At 50.6% G+C, this 22,649-nt stretch overlaps 2 protein-coding genes across 3 annotated transcripts; one reads left to right on the forward strand and one right to left on the reverse strand.

Moving 5' to 3' along the window:
- Positions 1 to 86: 86 nt before the first annotated feature.
- Positions 87 to 12,848, forward strand: TMEM35B (transmembrane protein 35B). Its single transcript, XM_053267233.1, has 3 exons — positions 87 to 771; positions 7,611 to 7,791; positions 9,378 to 12,848. Exons 1-3 carry the CDS (start codon positions 664 to 666, stop codon positions 9,506 to 9,508), a joined length of 420 nt encoding a protein of 139 aa, XP_053123208.1. The 5' UTR covers positions 87 to 663; the 3' UTR covers positions 9,509 to 12,848.
- A 354-nt stretch (positions 12,849 to 13,202) lies between these two features.
- On the reverse strand, positions 13,203 to 21,242 carry ADPRS (ADP-ribosylserine hydrolase). Of its 2 annotated transcripts, none has more exons than XM_053267231.1 (6): positions 20,717 to 21,242; positions 19,794 to 19,890; positions 18,102 to 18,309; positions 16,410 to 16,594; positions 16,197 to 16,297; positions 13,203 to 14,852 (listed from the first exon to the last, which is right to left on the reverse strand). In XM_053267231.1, exons 1-6 carry the CDS (start codon positions 20,952 to 20,954, stop codon positions 14,560 to 14,562), a joined length of 1,122 nt encoding a protein of 373 aa, XP_053123206.1. In that variant the 5' UTR covers positions 20,955 to 21,242; the 3' UTR covers positions 13,203 to 14,559. The 2 variants fall into 2 exon arrangements, with proteins under 2 accessions (XP_053123206.1, XP_053123207.1); XM_053267232.1 differs by lacking the exon at positions 20,717 to 21,242 and adding an exon at positions 20,374 to 20,594.
- Positions 21,243 to 22,649: the final 1,407 nt, after the last annotated feature.

Consider the following 22,649-nt stretch of genomic DNA (forward strand, 5'->3'; position numbering starts at 1 on the left):
CTCCTGGATAGTTTTGATGGATACAATTGGGAAGGAGCAAGTTATCACTGTTGCTTCTGGGGTCTGCGTCTGATTTGGCTGGACTGGTGTTCTTAGCGGTGCTCTTATGGAGTCTGATCTGCCTTGGAAGCGCCAGCTGCAAGGCGAACCTTTGAAAGCAACCACAGCACGCAAGGCCTCACCTGGAGGAAACCAGCTGCTGCCCTTTTGGTGGGGAGTCCCCCTGCCTTCAGAGACCATGGAATGGAGAGCCCCCCAGGCAGAAGCCGGACAGCGGCCCTCTCTGTTGGGGATGCTGCGGCTTTTTTCCTGCCCCGCCGAGGGGGCTGGACTGGGCGGCCTTCAAGACCCCTCCCAAGGCTTTGCTGCTGCGAGGCGCCACAATTGGCGTGCTGCGGCTGCTGCTGGCTGTGGCTAACCTTTGGCAGAGAAGCCAGGCAACGCCCAAGGCGGGCTGCCGGAGCCCCTTTTCCTCTTAGCTCGGCTTGCTACTATTTTGGTTCCTTCCAACTGGGCAGCAGCCGATAATCGCGGGTGGGGGCTCGGATTTGCCTGGCGGGGCCGGCACGGCTCTCTCTCTCTCTCCTCCCCCTTTTCAGGCGCTTGTTTCTTCTTCCTCCTCCTCCTCCTCCTCCAGCCAGCACCAGACCCAGCCAGCCAGCCATGGCGTTCCTCTTCTCCGCCCTCCGCGTGCTCCTGGGCCTTTTCTTCTGTGTCTGCGGGGCGATCAAGCTCACCGATCGCATTTCGGGAGAAGCTCATCAGCAGCTGGTGAGCGGCCGGGGGGGGCGGGCAGGCGGCGGCGCGCGCGCGCGGGGTGGGTGGGTGCTCGCTCGCGTGGGCTCGGCCATCGCCAACCCCCGCCGAAGCAGTGCCGGAGGGGAGCCTGCGAGCCAAGACCTCTCCCCGGCGCCGTCCTCGCTTCGCAGCTTGCATTGCCACAGGGCGCGCGCAGAGTCTCGCGGGCGCATTTGCGAGGAAGCACCCCTCGCTAGTGGCCAGAAGCGCCGCGCGCTCCAGCTGGGGCCGCGCCGCCCGAGCCTGCGTGCAGGTCTCCTCGGAGGGAGGGGGGCCGCTTTCCTCTCCTCCCAAGGAGGAGACCTGCTGTGCCGGGGATGATCGCACGACCGCGAGGCAGGCCGAGCTCCCGAGCACATTTGCTCCTCGGAGGCAAGCACCTTGGAGCACCGTAGGGTTTGCCCTAGTAACCACGTGTGAGGATCGGGCCGCGCTCTCGGATCTCATTTTTCATACGGTTGTTGAAACCGAAATTGAAACACGTGAAAGCCGAAATTCGTGACTATTTCTCTGGGTCTCCAATGCGCATTTTGTGGGGTGGAGATTTTTTTTTTCTTTTTAAAAAAAGAATCTTATCTTTGCAGGATTCGGTTTCAGCGGCGCTTGGTTCTTGTTTAAACGGCTTCGGAATCGCTCCGAATTAAGCTAGGCCTCCAGCAGGTTGCTGGGCTGGGGCGGGATTTCTGAATGTCTTGGTGCACTGCAATTCGCTGCCTCTTTTACTCGGAAGGAGGCCGCCTCGCTGCACAGCGCTTACTCCCTAGGAAATGGGTTTGGGGGTGGCTGGCTGCCTCCGCTGTGTTTCGCTTTCTCGGCCGCCTTTTCTCCGCCCGCCTTTAAGCCGTTTCGGCGCGAATCAGGCGCGCGTTTGAATCTTGGGAGCGGGTGTCGAGTCGCGCCAGGAAGGAAACTGCTTGTCGGGTTCACTTGCACAGATGTCATCGGGCTGGCGGGAATCGCCCCGCCCGGGCCGGCCAGCAAGAGGACTGTTGCAGCAGGATCCCCATTAGGCAGAGCCAGAGAGGGAAAGCAAGAAGATAGAATAATTGGCCATGAAATAAGAAGAAGAAACGTTGTCAGTAATAGACACATTTTAAATCCTTTATTGTGTTATATGCATGCAGTGCAATATCTATTGCTACTTGGTTTTAGTGCATCCTTCTGCCTTTTTTTTTTAACATGTCTCTTTTCGCCATAGTTATAGTCTATATTTTAAATCATTTTATGCTAGTAGTGTGTTAGAGTATAATATCTATTGCTACTTTGGTTTTTGTAATGACCACCCTTTTTACTTTATGCTGGTCTGTGACCGTAATAAAGATTGATTTGAACTTTATCTGTTAGTTTCCCATAACAAATTGCTTTCTGGGCGGCTCACAACATTCCCCACTGAACAAATTACCTCCCCCCTGCTCTCCCCCCCCCCGCATTCTAGTAAAAAAAAAGCATTGGGGTGGAACTCCATGAGCAAAATAGGCTTGTTGGCTTAATGAATATTATTGTGTATATAATAACTCCCCCCTGCTAACTGAGCAAAGGGGGCACCTACGGGGGAGAGCAACTGGCCCTATCCACCCGCAGCACAGCATCCTCAACGGAGAGGAGAGCTGGTCTTGTGGTAGCAAGCATGACTTGTCCCCATAGCTAAGCAGGGTCTGCCCTGGTTGCATATGAATGGGAGACTTGATGTGTGAGCGCTGTAAGAGATTCCCCTCAGGGGATGGAGCTGCTCTGGGAAGAGCAGAAGGTTCCAAGTTCCCTCCCTGGAAGCATCTCCAAGAGAGGGCTGAGAGAGATTCCTGCCTGCAACCTTGGAGAAGCCGCTGCCAGTCTGTGAAGACAATACTGAGCTAGATAGACCAATGGTCTGACTCAGTAGATGGCAGCTTCCTATGTTCCTCCAGTGGCTGTTGCTGGTTTCTGCCTTATATTTCTTTGTTAGATGGTAAACACTTTGGGGACAGGGGAGCCATCTTTATTTGTTTATTATCTATTTATCTATGTAAACCGCTTTGGGTGAAAAGCAGTATATAAATATTCATCGTCTTTGTATATGTTGCTTTTAAACAAAAAGGCCAAATGATTGTGTCCATGGGGGTGGGGAGAGAGACAACGCGCTTCTCACAACATGTGTGAAATGCCTGATGGGGTGCTGTGGGGAGAGTGGGCTTAGCCTGCTCTCCCCACAGATGAGCAGCCGCTTGTAGCTGGGTGGCCGGATCGGTTGCCAGCTCCGTCACGGAGCTGGTGGGGATCGGGGGCCCGCGTGGGCCCCAGGATGCCCTGCATGAGTGTGCGGGGGCATCCTGGAGAGACCCCTGAGCCCAGGAGGCTGCTTGCAGCCTCCCGGCCGGGGCTCTGCTCCTGTGTCGCTGTGCACTGCAGCCACACCCGAGCCCAAAAACAAGGTTAACAGAGTGATCGCTCCGTTAACTTCGTTTAAGGAGAGGGGGATTTATTGTGGCCAGCTTCTAGGAGCCGTGCCGCTCCCGTTGCAGCACACGATCGCCCAAAAGTGGGCTGGGCTCCCTTAGCCCACTTTTGGGTGATCGTGGGAATAGCCTCGATGTTTCCTTGTTCAGACCCTGCCTTGTTCCCTCTAGCTCAGGGATTCTCAACGTTGGGTCCCCAGATGATATTGGACTTCAACTCCCATAATCCCTAACCAAAGGCCACTGGGGCTGGGGATTATGGGAGTTGAAGTCCAATAACATCTGGGGACCCAGCGTTGAGAATCCCTAGTCTACACTGACTGGCAGTGGCTCTCCAAGGTTCCAAGCAGGAGTCTCTTCCAGCCCTACTTGGAGATGCTGCCAGGGAGTGAACCTGTAAGCAGCTCACAATTTAAGAAATAAAAAGGCAGGTGGGGTGGAGGTGGGAATATCAGCAACAGCCACTGGAGAGTGGGGGAGAGAGATGCTGTGTTGTTGGACCCGGAGGGGTGGTTTGTTTGTTTGTTTATTTATTAAAACATTTTTATACCACCCAAAACTTACGTCTCTGGGCGGTTTACAACAATGTCTTGCTCTCCTGCTAGGCATAGGCAAGCCACACTTGGAAAAACTGCCTCTTGGCCCAGTTAGCAGGGGTGATTCCCAAACTGTGTGTCACAAGAGGGCCTGAAGATGGTCCCCTGTCCCAGGGGCGTAACAAGGCTGGAGCGGGCCCAGAGACAAAAATGTTAAAATGGGCCCCTTGCTGATACACACACACACACACACACACACACACACACTTCACAATATATAGTCATATGACTTGCCTCTGGGGGGCCCCTCGTGGCGTGGGGGCCCCCAGGCAGCCGCCTCCCCTTGCCTAATGGTAGTTACACCCCTGCCCTGTCCCAAAGGGGCTCACAGTCAGAAAAGGAAACGCAAAAGGAAGACCCCAGAAATATCCGCTCCAGAGATGCAAGCCTGGGCTGGACAGGGAGGGTTTTGCTTCCGCTAAATGAGAACTGCCACTTTAAATGGCACCTCTTTGCCGGTTAGCAGAGGTTTAGCTGATTAATCAGCAACCTTCTGACATTAAATTTAGTGTACAACACTTGTAGATTTAATGTGCGAGTATTTAAATTTAAATACCAGCAAAAGCAAAATGTAGGTGCCTTCTGCTATGGAATGTAGGAAGCTGTCTTATACTGAGTCATATCCTTGTTCAATCTAGCTCAGCGTTGTCTACACTGACTGGCAGCGGTTTCAGGCAGGAGTCTCTCCCAGCCCTACTTGGAGATGCTTCTAGGCACTGAACCTAGGACCTTCTGCATGCAAAGTAGATGTTCCACCACTGAGCTATGGCCCAAATATAGCTCCCTTACACCTAACGGTGCAGTGGGGAAATGATTTGACTACTAAGCCAGAGGTTGCTGGTTTGAATCCCTGCTGGTATGTTTCCCAGACTATGGGAAACCCCTGTTTCGGGCAACATAAGAATAGCCCTGCTGGATCAGGCCCAAGTCCCATCTAGTCCAGCATCCCGTTTCGCACAGTGACCCACCAGATGCCGCTGGAAGCCACAGGCAGGAGTTGAGGGCATGCCCTCTCTCCTGCTGTTACTCCCCTGCAACTGGTATACAGCAGCGATATAGGAAGATGCTAAAAGGCATCATCTCATACTGTGCAGGAGGAGGCAATGGTCAACCCCTCCTGTAGTCTACCAAAGACAACCACAGGGCTCTGTGGTCGCCAGGAGTCGACACTGACTCGACGGCACACTTTACCTTTATACTGGGTTAGACCACTGTTCCATTTTGCTTAGTACTGCCAACACTGACAGCTCTGAGAAAAAGCAGCATGTACATATTCTAGATGATGATGATGATATAATATTAGAACAAGAATAAAACAACCTTCTGGTTTAACAAAGGAAAGCTACCATAAGAAATATTCTACTGAATCAAAGCAAAGGTCTATCTAGTCCAACATCCCAACTCCCACAGTTGCCTCCAGGAAGCCCCCCCCCAGGCAATAGCCCTCCCCTGCAATGGGTATTCAGGGGTAGACTGCCTTTGAACGTGGAGGTTCCATTTAGCGTTCTGGGCTAAGATAACCAGAGGAACCCCCAGACCAAAGGTCCACCTGCCTCCGCACTGTTCCCCACTGTAGTTAATCCCTAGCCTCCAGGAAGGCCACAAGTAGGCCACAAAAGTTGTAGACCTCTCTTGCTGTTGCTTTCCACTGTTGGTACAGAGAAGTATAATGCCTCTGAACCTAGCAGTATATAGGGAGCTGCCTTATACAGGTGGACCTCGCTATATGTGGATTTGTCATCCGTGGTTTTGCATATCCACGGTTGGGTAATTGACCTTGACATATGTGGAAAAACCTGACCAAAAAGGGGTTAATTTCGCATATCTGTAGTTTGGAGGCAGATTTGCCATTTTGTGGCTCATTTAGGTGACCCCCCGGTGAAGAATCACAGAAAAATTGAAGAATGTGGACTTCTGGGGGTCATTGCTGGTTAGCTGGAGGCCCACAGAACACAGTAGGGCACTTGATTTTGCCCTTTTAATCGGTTTTTGTCTGTTTCCCCCTGTGATTTTCAACCCTCCGGGAACCTAATCCCCCCAATCCCATAGACTTTATTGCCTCGGTATCCGTGGTTTTGTCATCCGTGGTATTAGCGGGGAACAGAACCCCCACAGATACTAAGGTCTACCTGTACTATCAAGTCAGACCCATGGTTCATCTAGTTCAGCAGCTCTCCCAGGTTTCAGATGGGGTGTGTGTGGGGGGGGTGTCTCTCTCAGCCCTGCCTGGAGGTGCTAAGGATCAAATTTGGGACCTTCTGTGTGCAGAGCAGGTATTCTGCCTCTGACCTACACGTTCTCCCCAAATTAAGCTGGGGGGAACTTCTCTTATCAAAATTGGCTCCCAGAGTGAATCCAAATTCAAGCTTTCTTTCATTGATCTAATGAATCCTAGGTTGATCTATGAGTCTTGGCTGGGGTGGGTGGGGCTGGGCGACATGCTAGGAATACTCTGCAGTTGTGGGTTCAAAGTGGAAGTAAATTGATATGGCTTCCTGTGACCTCTGCTCTTGCGATGTGCTGAACAATGTCCAAAAGGTGTGTTTCATCTGATTGTGTTGAGTGGGAATCTGGATTCACGTTGGACCAGTTCAGCAAACACTAAAACTAGTTCAGCAATCACAAATCAGAATGTCAAAAAAGTTGATTTTAATCTGTGGGAGATGGGTGTTGGGATCAATCTTCAACTAGTTTGTCAGAACACAAATCCACTATAAAAACAATTATTGTCATTGACCAGAAACACTTAAAATGGCCACGGTGGGCAAAATCTGTATAGGATAGGCGAGGTTTATTGTGTGCTAACTCTTGTAGATTAAGTTGGCTATAATTTTTGGCTATGGGAATCTAATGTGTATGGTTTTACAAATATTTGGGATGGTATCTAGGGATTATTTGTTTGTTTGTTTGATTTTTAGAACTCCCTTACACAATAGCTCAGGGCAGTTCACAGACATCATAAAACAATTAAAATCAATCAATGACCGGGCATAAAAATTTAAAAATACAATAAAACAGCTTAAAAGTCAAACAACTTAAAAACTTATAAAAACCCGATACATTAAAGACCCTTTAAAACAATTTATGAACACTGGAAGGCCAGGCCGAACAGGTAGGTCTTTAGGGCTCCTAAATTCCAATAAAGAATTCAAATTACGGATGTGCATGGAACTGGTTTGGAGGCACTTTATGGGCCTCCGAACCGGTACGAATGGCAGGTGGATCTGCCAGTTCAAAGGCAGGGGGTGCCCCTGTATTCTACCAAAGAAAACCACAGGGCTTTGTGGGTGCCAGGAGTCAAAATCGACTTGACGGCACACTTTACCTTTACAGAGGGATGTGGTCTGTATTAGGGCTGGTTAGGGACCATTGCTCTTCCCCTGCTAAACATAAGATAATCTCCACTTTCAAAGGTGCCTCTTTGCTCAGTTAGCAGGAGAGGGTATTCTAAAAAGAAACAAGGAGGAGGAAAGAAACAAGAAAAGCAGGGTGAGCTTGAGGTTTGCTGCTTCTTCTATCTTAGGGGGAATAACCCAGGGGTTGGTTTTAAGCTACTGATGAGCTGGGATAACCTTGTTTGAAATTTCTGATGTTTGCATACAGGGCCATCAAAGTAGATGGGGTTCTAGATCGTCTCTGCCCTGAAGCACATACAGATTAAATTTCAGGTGTAGCTTTGAGGAAGACACTTGCCTCTAAATGCATTCCAGATTGCCAGTGCTGATCAAGTGAGTGGTTGAAGAAAAGACATTTTTCACAAGCCTCTTTTCCCTCTTTGTTCCAGAAATCCCAGTTTGTCCAGTTTGCTGATGCTTTCCCCCTGAAGGAGTTCGGCTACAAGCCAGAGCCAGGGCGGTACCTGGAGACAATGGGTTGGATAGAAGTGGTGGCCGGTTTGCTCTTAGCCTTTGGACCTCAGCTCCTACAGGAAATCAGCAATTTTGTTCTCACAATCATCATGATAGGTAAGGGGTAAAGAAAAGTTAAGTGTGCCATCGAGCTGGTGTTGACTCCTGGCGACTACAGAGCCCTGTGGTTGTCTTTGGTAGAATACAGGCGGGGTTTATGATTGCCTCCTCCCACGCAGTATGAGATGATGCCTTTCAGCACCTTCCTATATCGCTGCTGCCTCATATAGGTGTTTCCCATAGTCTGGGAAACATACCAGCGGGGAGTCGAACCGGCAACCTCTGGCTTGTTAGTCCTTTCCCCACTGCGCCATTAGGTAGCTTACGTAAGGGGTATCCAGTGGTTAATTTCTAGAAAGCAGCTCTGCCTGAAAGGCCCCAGTTCTAAACCCAGCCAGGGCCTGTTCTAAATTTCAGGTTAAGGTGGATCAGTGCTGAAGAGGAATTTTTTGGGGGGTGGGGGGTGGAATTCATAGGACAAGAGACAACCAAAGCAGTTTGAGTTTGGGGGTCATCTGGTTCCTCTTGCCTCCCAGGGGTTAGGGAAGAGAGCTGGTCTTGAGTTAGCAAAATGAATTTTCCCCTTTGCTAAGCAGGGTCTGCCTTGGTTGGCATTGAGATGGGTGACTGTATATGAGCGCTGTCTGCTGTGAGATATTCCCCTTAGGGGATGGGACCGGGGTTCACTGGAATGAATACGACAAATATTTATATACTGCTTTTCAACAACAGTTTCCCAAAGCAGTTTACATAGAAATAAAGTAAATAAGTAAAAAAAATAAAATGGCTCCCTGTCCCCAAAGGGCTCACAATCTAAAAAAGAAACATAAGATAAACCCTAGCAACAGCCACTGGAGGGATGCTGTGCTGAAGATGGATAGGGCCCGTTGCTCTCCCCGTGCTCAATAAAGAGAAACACACACATGCAGAAGGTCATTGGCACCTCCAGGTGGGGCTGGGAGAGATTCCTGCCTGAAACCTTGGAGAGCCATTGCCAGTCAGTGTAGACAATAGTAAGATAGATGGACCAGTGGTCTGACTCTGTCTGGCAGCTTCATATTATTGATCTGTCAGTGACGGAGCATCTGCTTGCATGCAGAAGGTCTCAGGTTCACTCCCTGGCAGCATCTAACGGAGGATTCCCAGATGTTGTTGACTACAACTCCCAGGATCCCCAGCTACAATGGGCTGTTGCTTGGGGATTATGGGAGTTGTAGTCAACAACATCTGGGAATCCCAGTTAGAGGGAACACTGGTAGGGTTGGGAGAGATTCCTGCTGCAGCCTTGGAGGGTCACTGCCAGTAGACTGTACTGAGCTAGATAGACCAATGGTCCGACTTGGTATAAGGCATGTTGCTTTTAAGACATTGACGCGTTGGAATGAACTTGCTTGAAATCCGCGAGCCACATATAGGGCCATGACCGTATGTGGTGTTCTACACAGTCCCTGCCTTGAGGTGCACACAGAATAAGTTTCAGCTGTAGCTTTGAGAAAGATAGTGAAGGGTGATGCAAGGATAGCTGAGGCGTGCGAGTAGGAACGGATGCAAACTAGAGATTGGTGGAGTTTTGCTTGCAGTTTATTATTTCTCTTTGCCCCTGACCTGCTGCTTGTTCTCTCTTTCCCCCATTCTCTCTGCAGGTGCAATCTACACCCTCTTGGTTCTGAAAGAGCCCATAGCTATGTGTGCTCCGGCAACCGTGTGCCTGGGCCTCTTGCTTCTCCTCAACATCCGAGGAAGGGAGAGATCTGCCAAGTCCAAATTTGAGTGAGAGGAGCACCTAGAGTTCTTCCTCCTTCTTTCCCAGCCCCTTAACACTTGCTGATGGGATAAATTGGGTCCAGGGATGACTGATCAGTGATCCAGGAGGGCTTTTGGCTGGTGAGATTTCTTGTGGTGGTCAATCAAAATGATGTGTCCAAATTACCCATTCTGTCTATCAAGTTGCCATTTCTTGGCCTATAGAGAGGCATTGCATACCACGCTAACCCAACCAGATCAGCCTGTTTCACAGTATGGGTCAAGAGGAAACAGGGGATCATTTTCCTTTTCCAACCCAGAGGACCAGTCCTCCAAAACAGAACTCTGAAAACAACAACTGCACAAGATAATTGCTCCTTGGACCAACCTAGAGTGAGCCATTTCTGTGGGGTTTGTTGGTAGGTGCCCAAGAATTTTGGCAGCCTAAATTTCAACCTCTTCTACCCTTTAAAATGCCTCGTATTTTTTTACATTTCAGGTATATGGAAGTTTTAAAAAACAAAACAAAACTGTAAAAGTATTGTAGCCTCCCTGAAGGATTCCTAGAAAATGTTCTCTAAGAAGCACTGGGTTTTACACAGCTTGTTATCCCAGGATAAGAACTTCTGAATTCATTCCAAGCTCTGCTTTTTGTATGCACAGTTGAGGTCTAAGAGGAGTCAGTAAACCCTTGTGAGCTCCTTAGCTCTCGACTCGCCTCTCTTCCATTACCTTGCTTAAGTGAGTGGCAGCAGGTGTTGTGATCTTGGGTAGGTGTTCAGAGCTCTGTAGAAAAACATCTTGACCTTCAACTATCTTGGCTGTGTAGACAGGGCTTGTTATCTGGGGCAAGCAGCTATGTGGAACCAACCTTTGCAATGTGATGGTATAAGTTAACAGTGGCTAACTGGTCAGCAGCACCTTCTCCCGAATGAACTTTCCAGCCAGCTGGCAGTAGTCAGAGTCCCTTGCCTCTAGAGATTAGGCAGGTGGCAACTGGCATGAAGCCTTTTTTGTGGTTGCACCCCAATTGTGAATTCCCTAAGTATCTTCTCACTTGGTGCCATTTCTGTGAGATTTAGTCGCATTATGTTTGCCCGAGCTTTGGGTGGTATTTCTGCCTGTTCAGTGAAGTATTTTATTGCTGGCTTTTCTGCTGTTTTGATTGGCTGATGTATACCTTGTACAGTATTTTGTCACTTTTGTTGGAATCTTCTTGGCGATTAATGCTGATGGTTTCCATGGTGTTTTAATCTGTTGATTTCGATATGGTTTCAAGCGTCTCTTGCTTTTGTGGGCTGTGTAAGCCGCCCTGAAGGCTAACGGGTGTGGAAGAGCAAGGTTGAAGCCTTTGAAATACCATGTGTATCAGAGCTGGCCACTGGTGGGTGTGTCTAGGCTTGTGTCCAATATTCCCTCTAACATTTGTTTGATGTCCATTCAGTTCATTTTAGATCCCGCTCAGGTTGAATCAGGAAGGCTCCATTCTGAATGCAGGTATGCACACACTGCCTTGATACTGCCGCCCAGAACAAAACTCATTCCGTACACTGATGAAAAAGGTTAGAGGGGACACAGCTTGTGTCATGATATTATATGGCTCCTAAAGCCCATTACCGTGACAAGGGAAGGAGAGATCCCTCTTATCCAAGAGAAGAAGAGGCCCCCGTTTGTCTCTTCCACTCAAGTCAGCAACTGAGTCTCTTTTGTTCTCTCTTCTCACTAATCAGGTGGAGGTGAGTACATGCTGTCTTGCAAGACTCTGCTGCTATTACCAATATTTATATATTACTTTTCGACAAAAGTTCTCAAAGGAGTTTAAACAGAAAAATAAATAAGAAGGCTCCCTATCCTAAAAGGGCTTGCTATTTTTTAAAATGCTTTTGGGCTTGTTCTCTATCCCAGAAGGGTTCACAATCTAAACAAATTAGGAGGATTAGTTATTCTCCACTCGGAATATTTCAGGGCAATTAACTTTTCCTTCTGAGACATGCACTGCCCCCTTGGACTACCAGCCTGACAAAAGAGCCAAGAGACTAGTAGCCATTTCCTAATCTGCAACAGCACCCTTATACTACGAATATGTATATGAATAAAGTTTATATAGATCTGGGTATGTAGTATTTCAATGGACAGATATACCTCTCAGATACTAGAACTTTTGACAATTAGTATTGGAACATGTTAAGAAATTATGTGGGGCATATATTATGTATCTGGGCCAAACAAAACTTAATTCAAAGCAGCCATATTATTCTACCCTATACTAGGAGACCCATTCCATCTGGATTTTCTCTAAAACTTTGATATAGGAATGTGTCTTGACACAATGTGACCCCTTAGCTTCTGAGGTTGTTTAAAAAAAAAAAAAAAACACCATCAAGAAGTTTGAGCTTGAACCACAGCAAAAGTAAGGGAAATGACCTCTTAGAAATATGGGGCTTTTATGTGCCTTGAGTTCCTTGGGATAAGTAACTGTGTCACCACTAGCATGTTTGCAGAATGAGTGGAATATTCACTGCAGCACTAAAAAAGAGTAGAGGGAATGTGGCAGAAACCTTTGGGAATGTTTGGATTTACCTTTAAAACCACAATAAGTCTACTTCCACAGTACCTGCACAAAGCCCTCACTGGAAGGACTTTGCCATTCCTGTGAGGATTAAACTCTGTGTGTACTTTAGAGCTAAAAAATAAAAATTCCACCATCACTGCCCCCAAATAGAATTCTGTGGCCTGTATAAATAATGCAAATTGGTTCTCCATGTGCTTCAGGTGTCCCAGGGGCTAGAAATGTGATTTTTCTCAAACACAACTGAACTTGGAGATTCCCTAGAAAGTGAATTCTATATATAGTGCCACAGGCCCCTTTGGGATCTGTCCAGTCTCCGAGAAGAATGAAAATAAGTTGACGACGAAGAGGCAGCTGTTGAAGTGGACACCACACTCAGCAACCTCTGCTTGGGAGAACAGAATAATTCACTCTCAATTCCAAGGACATCCGTACTTGGCTGTTCAGTGACCTTGGCATGCTTGGAACTTGACATCAAATTGCAGCTGATGCAGGTGAACCCTACAGCAGTCGAGGCCAGTTCTGCCAAAAAACTGGCAGCAAAAGACTACATGGAATGAATGCCATTGTGGTGAAATGGTTGGACTCAGAAGCCAGGTTCAAATTCCCACTCAGCACGAAGCTCATTTGGTAACCTTGAGGAAGTTACCATCTTTTGGCCAAACCTACCTCACAGGGTTGTTGTGAGGGTAAAGTGGTGGTAGAAATAACTTTGTACACTGCCCTGAGCTCCTTAAGGAAAGGATGGGATTACAATGTAATTAACAGATAAATAAATGGAAAATTGATTATTTAGACAAAAGGGTTCCCCGAGCGATTTACATAGGAAACAATTCTGTGCTGAAGGGGTTCACAACAGGGGTTGCACGAACTGGTTTGGCGGTCTATTCACAGACTTTGAAGACTGAAAGAGCTGACTCTCTTTCTCCACTTGTTTTTGAATGAAGTCTCGGTTTTCAGTGGCAGGGAACTGAGAACATCCGTTTGGCGCTGTCCTTGACACAGAGCCTGTCATCACTGCTCTTCTCACAGGGTGAGATCTGGCCCAGGTTTTCCCTCTTGCAACAATAAGAATTAACTCTATAGCCCTACTAAGGAACAAGCCCCTGAGTAGAAAAAATTCTCCCTTCCCAGAGCATATTCAACACCAGTAAGCTGCAAGAAACACCAAGGTTTTATTCATGTAACCGGAACAAGGAGTGAGCAAGATTCAGGCACAGAAAAGAAACAATATAACGTAAATAGGAAAATACAGTGCCAGCTAGTCTACCACCACTAGTTAGCTGGGTGCTATCTGGCATACACTTTTTTTTGTTTTTTAAGTTTACTGGGCAGGATCTGTACTGCAGCTGATTTTAATTCCCCCAGTAACTGGTTTGAATTTACTCAGTGGCGCTGGGGACTCCTGAGGAGACATTGCACCAAAGCCATTCCAAAAGGGTGTTAACTCCTTCATATCAGTGTATCATAAATGTGGGGTTGAGTGGAGAGAGAATAGCCTGGGATAGAGAGGGAGAACTGGGATTTGTCAACATAAGCTGATTGGGGTCAGTTTCCTAATTTGGTGCCCCTAACCCTCTGCAGGAATTAGAGAGGGGAAAGATCATTACAGTAGAACCTTGTTGTTGGTGGAACTGTGACTGGTAGTTCCATGTATTTACGGATGTCTAATTGACACCTATTTCCAGTATCCGTGGATACTAAATGATTAAAATCTATGTGTCCGTGGTTCCTTGAGGCCTGGAAGTGACTGTGGCTGCCATTTTGTCTGCAGGAGCCCAGAGACAGGAGGAGCCATTTTGTGACTTTTTTTTTAAAAAAAAATTAAAAAATAAAAACCACTCTTTCCCCCACAATTTTTTTGCAGTTTTGGGGGGCATTCCTGAGCACATGAGAGCACTTTACAGTTGGCAGTCGACATTATTTTTGTGTTTTCATCCTTTTCCCCCATTCTGGAACCTAATCCTTCTTTTCCCAAAGGTATAATGCCTCAATACTTGCAGTTCCATTACTCACGGTGGTAAGGGAGAAATGGAAACCCCACTAGTAACGAGGTTTGGCTTTTCACAAAGAATGCAGCTTCCCTACAATGAACTTCCGCCCCAACGTTGCTTGGAGTGCAACGTCTCCAACCTTGGAGACCCTTCCAAGCTGCGGCTCTTCATTCTGCCCTTACCAGCAGAGACCAGCCCCAGAGGGTCCCGACCACTCTGCCGAGAACATGCCGGCCAAACCCCACAAAGCCCATTTTGGGCCCAGCAGCCTGAGACGCCGAGATGCCCAACACAAAGAGGGTTACCTGCAGCCAAGAGTTAATAACAGAAATCTTGGAAGTCAGAGAGAGTAGCAGAAAATAAGAGACGATGCAGGTGGCCGGGGGGTCCTTCTGAGCGCTTGGAGACAGCAGGAGCCTTTCTTGGCCACACAGGACTCCCTAGGCATGCTGCCCTCGAAGAACCAGTCCCTCATTCAGACGGCTTTCGCCAGGGAGGCTGCTCTGACCGCTCCAGGGGTCAGTGCCGCTGGCTGTAGAGTTCATACAAGCTGTCGGCCAGCTTCTCCGCCTCCTCGAAGGCTTCGCAGCTCTGCTTCCAGCCGGGAGGCACCTGCTCTTCCCCACAGTAAGCCCCGGCAACGGCCCCAGCCATGGTCGCAATGGTGTCTGTGTCCCCACCCAGCGAGATGCAGTAGAAGATGGTCCGCTGCAGGCTGTTGAAGGCCTCGGGGATGTCCGGCTGAGGCTCCAGGCAGCGCAGGAAGGAGTAGATGGCCGTGGGGACCGAGTGCAGAGCAGCAATGCCGTTGCCTGCCAAGAGAGGCGCCTCCCTTTAGCTGGGGCCGGCAGATGTGTCCGGCCCTCTGCCCTACGCTCCGGCGGCATTCAGGATTGACAGCCTGCCGGGATTTAACTGTGTGGAGCTGAGGCACGGGCGGATATTTCGGAAGGTGACCCTCGGCTTTGTTCCTGCAGCGCCACTGAGGGTACTACCCCGACCCGGGAAGCCATGACCCTGAACTCTATCTGGGCAGAGTGCAGACTGGCCACCGGGGGGCTGGGCTTCAAGGCCCAAGTCGGTCCAGACACCCTGTGGGGCCCACTTGTCTTCTCTCCGTTCTCCCAAGTGCATAACAGGAATTTACACGATGCACTCCGCAGAGGAGCTCCCAAGTTCAATGATCTAATGCTGGTAATGCTCTTCTCCTTTCCCCCCTAGTGTGACATGTCTTGTAAACTACCCAGAGCTATAAAATGGGGCGGTATAAATATACGATGAAGGGATGAATGGCCTTTCTTTGGATTGCAAACCGAAAGAATGAGTTATTTCTAACTTTTGTACACTATCCAGCACATTTAGCTGCAATAATAGTGAAAATAACATTAACCACACTTCAAATCCTATGCTTGGGAATGCTGTTAGGGTCTGGGTCTCCTTCCAGCGCGACCAAGAGACGAGCAGAAGCAGCAGGTTCTCCAGGCCTGGCTGAGGGAGGTGAACAAAGCTGGGCTGGGGGAGAAGCAAGGGAGATGGCCATGGCTTCACCCCTCACAGCAGGGGCAGAGGGAACGGCCAAGCCATGGGGTGGGCCCAGAGAGAACTGCCATGCCAAGTCACATCCGTGGTCCACCGAGCACTGCTGTCTGTCTTCAGACAACAAACCAGCTCAATGTCCCAGATAAATCCACAAACATGTTATGAGATTATCTTTACTGTTCCCAATACTGGGAAGTGTGTGCTGTCTCTAAAACCAGAACCTGCATTCCTGGCTGTCACCTCTCATGCCTATTAACAGAGCTAACCCCAAGGGACTCGTTCTTTCTGTCTCTTTGTTAAGCCACTTACATACCACCAAACATCCCATGGCAATGAGTTCCATGGGCCCTGTGTGGAGAGACTCCATTTTTGTCTCAGACTTTTTCTGCCCATCAGTCCCAACTAGATGCACTCCCAGCACACAAACTCCATTCTTTTATGATGAGTCAGAATGAATTCTCTCTCTACACTTCCTTCTCATAGCTTGTTCTTTTGTAAACCAGGTACTAGGATTTAAAGTCCTATGAATCACAGAATCCGTGCTTTCTGTGCACAGGATTGGGGGCAGGGTGGGGTGGGGGGAGACGATGACTGATTGCCGCGAGGAATGGACTCACCCAGCTCAGACACCACGTCCGACTTGGGGACGGTGCTCTGCTCCAAAAACTCTTTGATCTTCTTCAGCCGCTTTGAAAAGGGGAATTCCTCATAGCCCAGCCTGGAGAGGAGAGAGCCGGAGGAGAGAGTGGGTACAGCCACACAGAAGCATGCATGCGCCCCGCATCCCATCCGTGCCCCCCACCCCTGCCTAAGCCCCAGGCGTGACTTACAGCCGTGCGTCAGCCACAGACTTGTCGTCCGCCTCCACATCCTCCATGTGGCCGATCAGCTGCTGCAGGAACTTCTCTCGGTCCAGTTCCCCCTGGAGGGCATAGTGAACGGCCAAGGCCTGCAGGATGGCCCCGTTGTAGCCCAAGGAGTTGGCGTGGGTCAGCTCTGCACTCAGCTTTGCAAACTGCAGGGGCAGAAAACAGGGTCGGAAGAAGCCCCACTTGAAGAGGGGAAAGTCACCAGCCCGGCGAGTGGGGAGGCGTCCCACCTTCCTGCAACAGGAATCCCTGTAGGAGTGACAAAGCCACGGGGCAAACCTGCTTGGCCTTCCCAGCCAACTGATTTAATTAATGAACTGTGTGTTGACCTCTACGACTTCCTTGTCTATGAGGAAAACTGGATAAAAATGAAGGAATAAAACAGAAGTCGCTGTTTCAGGCCACATCTTCACTTTCAGTCATGCTGAACAGCAAAGGCGCAGCTAGAAGCGTTGGCAGGCACTAAGAACACATCTCAACTAAGGGTGCTAGACGGACGTTGCCAGCAGACCAGATAACAAATCCATTTCGTAAGAGGGGGAGCACCCCCCCCCACTACCAATGGCTTTCGCCAAAGTTCAGACAAGGCAAGTGAGCGAGTGTGTGCGTGTGTGTTCAGAGAGGAACCCAGCGCAAAGCCAGCCTTCGTCTGGAAACACTGTACCTCGAATTGGCTTTGCCAAGACTGCCTTTGCTTGGCTGTATCTCTCCTCGATGAACCTGACTTTAGCCTCTCTTGTACCACAACTTTCCCCAACAGCAGATTGAATGAATCTGTCTACTATTCTGCAAAAGAGTCTGCTTCAACCTATTTAAACCATGCTCCCTAGTTCTGGTCCTCTGCCCAACTTCTGGCTGTAGGCTGTAAGGTAATGTTCTCAATTCTACAACCCTGAAACACCCCAAACATCACCAGAATGGTGGCCATGAGAGCATCAATTTCCCCAGGGGCACAAGTTGCACCAGACTGAACTGCAACCCTCAAGGCACTACAGCCAATAAATGACCTCAGTGGGGGTGAGGGAGACACACACCCTAAAACCCTGGGCTGCCCTTACAAAATTGTCGCAAAGTACTGAGTTAAGAGACCACCTTAAGAGGCGCAGAAGGGAAATGCTCGACTAACAAGTAGAAGGTTGCTGGTTCAAATCCCAGATGCTACTATATCGGGCAGCAGCAATACAGGAAGATGCTGAAAGGCATACTGTGAGGGAGGAGGCAATGGTCAACCCCTCCTGTAGTCTACCAAAAGAAAACCACAGGGCTCTGTGGGCGCCAGGAGTCGAAATCGATTTGACAGCACACTTTACCTTACTTAGGTAGGGTGTGAAGCCCCTTGATCACTCTGTGGTATGCTGAATGAATGATGCATATTTATATACCACTTTTCAATAAATGTTCCCCAAGTGGCTTAGGTAGATATACATAAATAAATAAATGGCTCCCTGTCCCCAAAGGGTTCACAATCTTAAAAAGCAACATAAGACACCAGCAACAGCCACTGGAGGGATACTGTGCTGGGGCTGGATAGGGCCAGCTGCTCTCGCCCGCTCAATAAAGAGAACCACCCCTTTAAAAAGGTGCCTCTTGGCTCGGTTAGTTGTGATAAGAACAGACTTCTTTTGGCAGGAAGCAGATAAGGAATCGACGCACCTTCTTCACATCTTGGACGCTGGAGTAAGCCAGCGAAATGCCCGCCACTCTCATGGCGCCGCCGTTCCCATAGGACCCCTTCCCGTTAAACTGCTGCCTGGCTGGCTCCAAAACATCCTTGCATTTGGGGCTGAGCAGTTTCTTGAACACAGTAGTCACGCCCGCTCCATAGCCTCGTTCAGGGTCTCTCTTGTATTCCTCAGCAAACCTGCCAGGGGAGACTTGGTTACAGCGCTGACAGAGTTTGCCAAGGGCAGCTACTAATACCGAAAAAAGAGTGACGGGCCTGTCTGGCCCAGAGGCCAGTCACGAAGGCAGGAGTGCCCGGCTAGGAGGCGAGGCGGTTGCCTGCAGTGGCAGGCTGGCAAAGGCAGCACGTTGGCTATCTCTGTGCATCAGTGCTGGCTGCCTCACCTCCTTGCCTGGAGCTGCTGGAGCCCTTCCTCCCCCTGCTGCTATTCAAGAGGCAGAACACGGGAAAGTCAGTGGAGGAAGGGAGAGAGTCCTGAAACCCTGAGAGCTGATCGAACTCTCTTTGCTTCTCCCACCGTGCCAAGCAAAATGCCCCCAGGATCCCATTTCACTAATATTTAAATCAGGGAAGCTGGGATCATCAGAGAGAGAGAAATCAAATCTTGATTGTTACGGCCATTCGACCAGCAATCAGAGAGGAAGACGAACACAGAGGCCATTCGCACCATCAAAAACTGTGTGCTACGTGGGTTTGGGAGCGGTGTGTACTCCCAATTCTCGGTTGTGTGGAAGCAAGTTAGGAGGGAAACCTGGGTAGAAGTGATTGTGTGGAAGCAAGGGAGGAGGGAAAAGCTACCCAGAAGTGCTCAGGGTGGCCGCAGCGTCCACCCCCGCCCAGTAGCCACGTGCCTGGGCCTTGAGCTGGATGGTGGTCTGACTGTACAAAACAAATCCATGTAGTAATCAAAAACTGTGTTGTACCTGGGTTTGGGAGCTACCCAGGTTTTCCTCCTCCCTTGCTTCCACACAACCAGAAACTGGAGCCACCAGAGACTCATCTCCCCCTCCCCACACCTCCAGGGGCCACACCATAGGCTCTCCCCCCACCCTGGCTCGCTCTCTGTGGAGGCTGCCAGACTCATCCATCCTCTCTCCCCAAGGCCACTAGCAGGAGGAGTGGCCACGTGGCCCTTTCTGCCAGCTGCGGCTTTGCTCAAATGCTGGCTGGGTGCTTTTCCCTCTGCCTTGCTCAGAACAGAGAAAGAACGCACCCAAACATCGCAGGAAGGAAGCACCGAATGCAGGTGGCAGGAAGGCAGCGTGGTCCTACAGTGGCCGTGCCCCTACATATGATGTCATATATAGGGCTGTGGCTGGCATGCACCCATGTGAGCGCACAAGGCAAGCCTTGGGGAGCAGAGAGTCTCCAGCAAGAAGCTTGTCCAGCGGCTGCTGGTGAGCTCCAGTTTTTCCTCTAACAGGGATTCCCAGTTGTTGTTGACTACAACTCCCAGAATCCCCAGCTGCTTTTGCTTGGGGATTCTGGGAGTTGTAGTCAACCACATCTGGGAAGCCCTGTTATAGAGAACACCGGTGGTGTTCCGACACCCCTGCCAAGACCGTCCACTGACTGGCAGCACCCCTCCCAGGCCTGGAGTGGAGGTCTTCTCAGCCCTCCTCTTCAAGGACCTCAAGCTGCAGCTACGGGGCTCTCCTTACCGCTTGGCCATATCCACTTCGTCAAAATCCTGCTTGGCCAACAGCGACCTCACCAGAGAGTGGGTCATCGCGGTGTCATCACTGTACCAGAGGATTTCTGGAAGGCAAAAAAGAAACCACCAGATCTAAGGTTATCCTTCTGTCTCAGCCAGAGGTGCACCTAGGCAATTTTGGAGCCTAGACCTAATGGCCTTTGGAGCACACACACACCCCCTTTGCTGGAGGGCGAACCCCCCCAATACAAGTTAAGTATCATCCCTTTACACACACCCCGTGACAAATACAGTATTTTTAACACGTTGCCGAGGAGAGCTGGTCTGGTGGTCGCAAGCATGACTTGTCCCCTTAGCTAAGCAGGGTCTGCCCTGGGTGCATACGAAAGGGAGACTAGAAGTGTGAGCACTATCAGATATTCCCCTCAGGGGATGGAGCCGCTCTGGGAAGAGCATCTAGGTTTTTATGTGTAGAGTGCATGTATGAACACACACACCCCCTTTCCGGCAACCTTCCCAAGATATGTGCAGGCGGGCGTGCCAGGTCAATGCAGACACACACTGGGTCAAAGGCCCTGGAGTCTCACCCTGAAGCCTGGCTTGGCCAGGAGTCAGACAGCGCCAGGCGGTGGGGTGAGTCGTGTCAGGCCAGGAGGTGCCTCCTTGGCGGGGAAGGGGCTCCGCAGCCCCGCAGGGACCTTCTGGGGCCAGTGGCGGGTCGCCCCCGCTCAGCCTGCCCTCCCTCGCAGGGCTGTTGGGACTGAGGGCGGGGAAGCAGAGAGCGCCACCGGCGCCGCCCCGCGCACGTGTCCAGGAGGAGGAGCCGCCCCGGCCAAGCGGCGCAGGCTCCTCCGCGCCAAGCACGCCCCCGGCCGCCGCCGCCGCCTCCTGTCCCCGCCAAGCCCCTTCTCCTCCCGCGGCCCCACTCACTGTCGCTGCGCTCCGGCTCTTTCTCCTTCTCCTCCTCCTCCTGCTGCTGCTGCTGCTGTTCCTCGGCTGCGGCCGCCCCCGCCGGCTGGAGGGCGCGCACGAAGCGCAAGAGCGCAGCGGGGTCCACCGTCTCCATGCCCTCGAAGCCTCCGCCCAGGCAGTCGCCCAGCAGCGCCCCGAGCAGGCAGCCGCGGAACCGGCTCCGGCCCAGACCCCGCGCGCTCCCCGCCATCGCCATCTTGCCCGGCCCGCGTGCCTGGTGGTGGCGGCGCCAGAGGGCGGCTCTGGGCAGGCAGGACGGAGCGGCTTCCTGGGAGGGGCGCGGCGGCGGCTCCTCCCCACTCAGGCCTCCGGAGCGGTGCTTCAGATGCGGGCGGCGCGGGAGAGCAAAAGCAGCCGAAGCAGGGACGGGGCTGGCGCTGGTGCCACGCAGTCTTCATAATGGCGTTTTTGCGCATAACTTTCAGTTCAGAGGGAGGAAGCGAGACCCCCGGCCGTCCCCCACCCACGCCAAAGTCCGCGCGCACGGTTCCTGCTGGCTGGGGCGGAGCCGCCCCGTTGCGCAGCAGGAGGAGCGCGGCTTCCCATGGCTGGGGCGGGCCGGAGGAAGAGAAAAGCATCCCACCCTGCTGCGCGTCTTTGGAGTAGTTGCCGCAGCAGAAAGTGGCTGGCGGCAGCTCGGGAGACTCCCCGGAGCTCTTGTTTAGAAAATGAACCATATTTGGATAGACTACAACTCCCATAATCCCCAGCCCCAGTGGCCAATCGCTGGAGTGGTAGGCCAGCATTGGCGCTTTTGAACTTGGGTGCTGGAGAAGACTTTGGAGGAGACCATGGTGGACAGCCAGGGAAACCAACAAACAAGTGGATCACAGAACAAATCAGTCCAGAATGTTCACTCGAGGCACAAGTGACCACCAGGCTCAAACTATCATACTTTGGGCACATTATGCAAAGACCCAGCTCCCTTGAGAAGTCCATAATGCTGGGGGAAGTTGAAGGCAAGAGAAGAAGAGGACGACCAGCAGCGAGGTGGACGGACTCGGTTACGACAGCAATGGATGCACCACTGAGAGACCGTAAAGGCCAAGTTGCAGACAGATCATCCTGGAGAGAATCAATCTTTGCTGTCACTAAGAGTCACTAAAATACTAAAAACTTTTAGTGACCCTAAAATAAGGTCACTAAAAAAACCACATGAGTCGACATCGACTTGAAAGCACTTAATCAAACAATCAGTCAGGCCAACATTTGCAGGAGGGCCAAAGTTGTTATTATTATTATTATATTTATATCCCGCCCTTCCTCCAAGGAGCCCAGAGCGGTGTACGACATACTTGAGTTTCTCTTTCACAACAACCCTGTGAAGTAGGCTAGGCTGAGAGAGAAGTGACTGGCCCAGAGTCACCCAGCTAGTTCCATGTTTGAATGGGGATTTGAACTCCGCTGTCCTCGGTCCTAGTCCAGCACCCTAACCACTACACCACGCTTGAGGAGCCCTGATATATATGAGTAAAGGAGTGCGTCTCTCTCTGCTGTGGGTCTCAAAGTGCCTCCACTGCCTCCCACTTGCGGATAAGGCAGAGCAGCTGGTTCTCTGGCGCTTTGCTGCAGCTCTTGACGCTCAAGTCAGAGTCTGCTGCCCTCAGAGGTGCTCTTCCTCCTCCAGGGCCTCAACAGCCTCTGGGCCCCCACAAACCTCTTTAGTCTGTCCTGGGTGGTGTGGATCGAAGCCCTTCACAGTTGGTTTGCGCATAGAACCAGTTCAGAGGCCCTTTATGTTTTACTGGTTTTGAAGGTTAACCCAAGCAGTATTGCACTGGAGGGCAGGATATAAATATTTTAAACGGGCCTCTGAACTTTATGGGTCTCCAAACTGGTTCGAATGGCGGCCGGTTCTGCTGGTTCGACAGCGAGGTGTATGTGCCTGCAG

The sequence above is a fragment of the Hemicordylus capensis genome, chromosome 7 (genome assembly GCF_027244095.1).
Source record: "Hemicordylus capensis ecotype Gifberg chromosome 7, rHemCap1.1.pri, whole genome shotgun sequence".
Lineage (NCBI taxonomy): Eukaryota > Metazoa > Chordata > Lepidosauria > Squamata > Cordylidae > Hemicordylus > Hemicordylus capensis.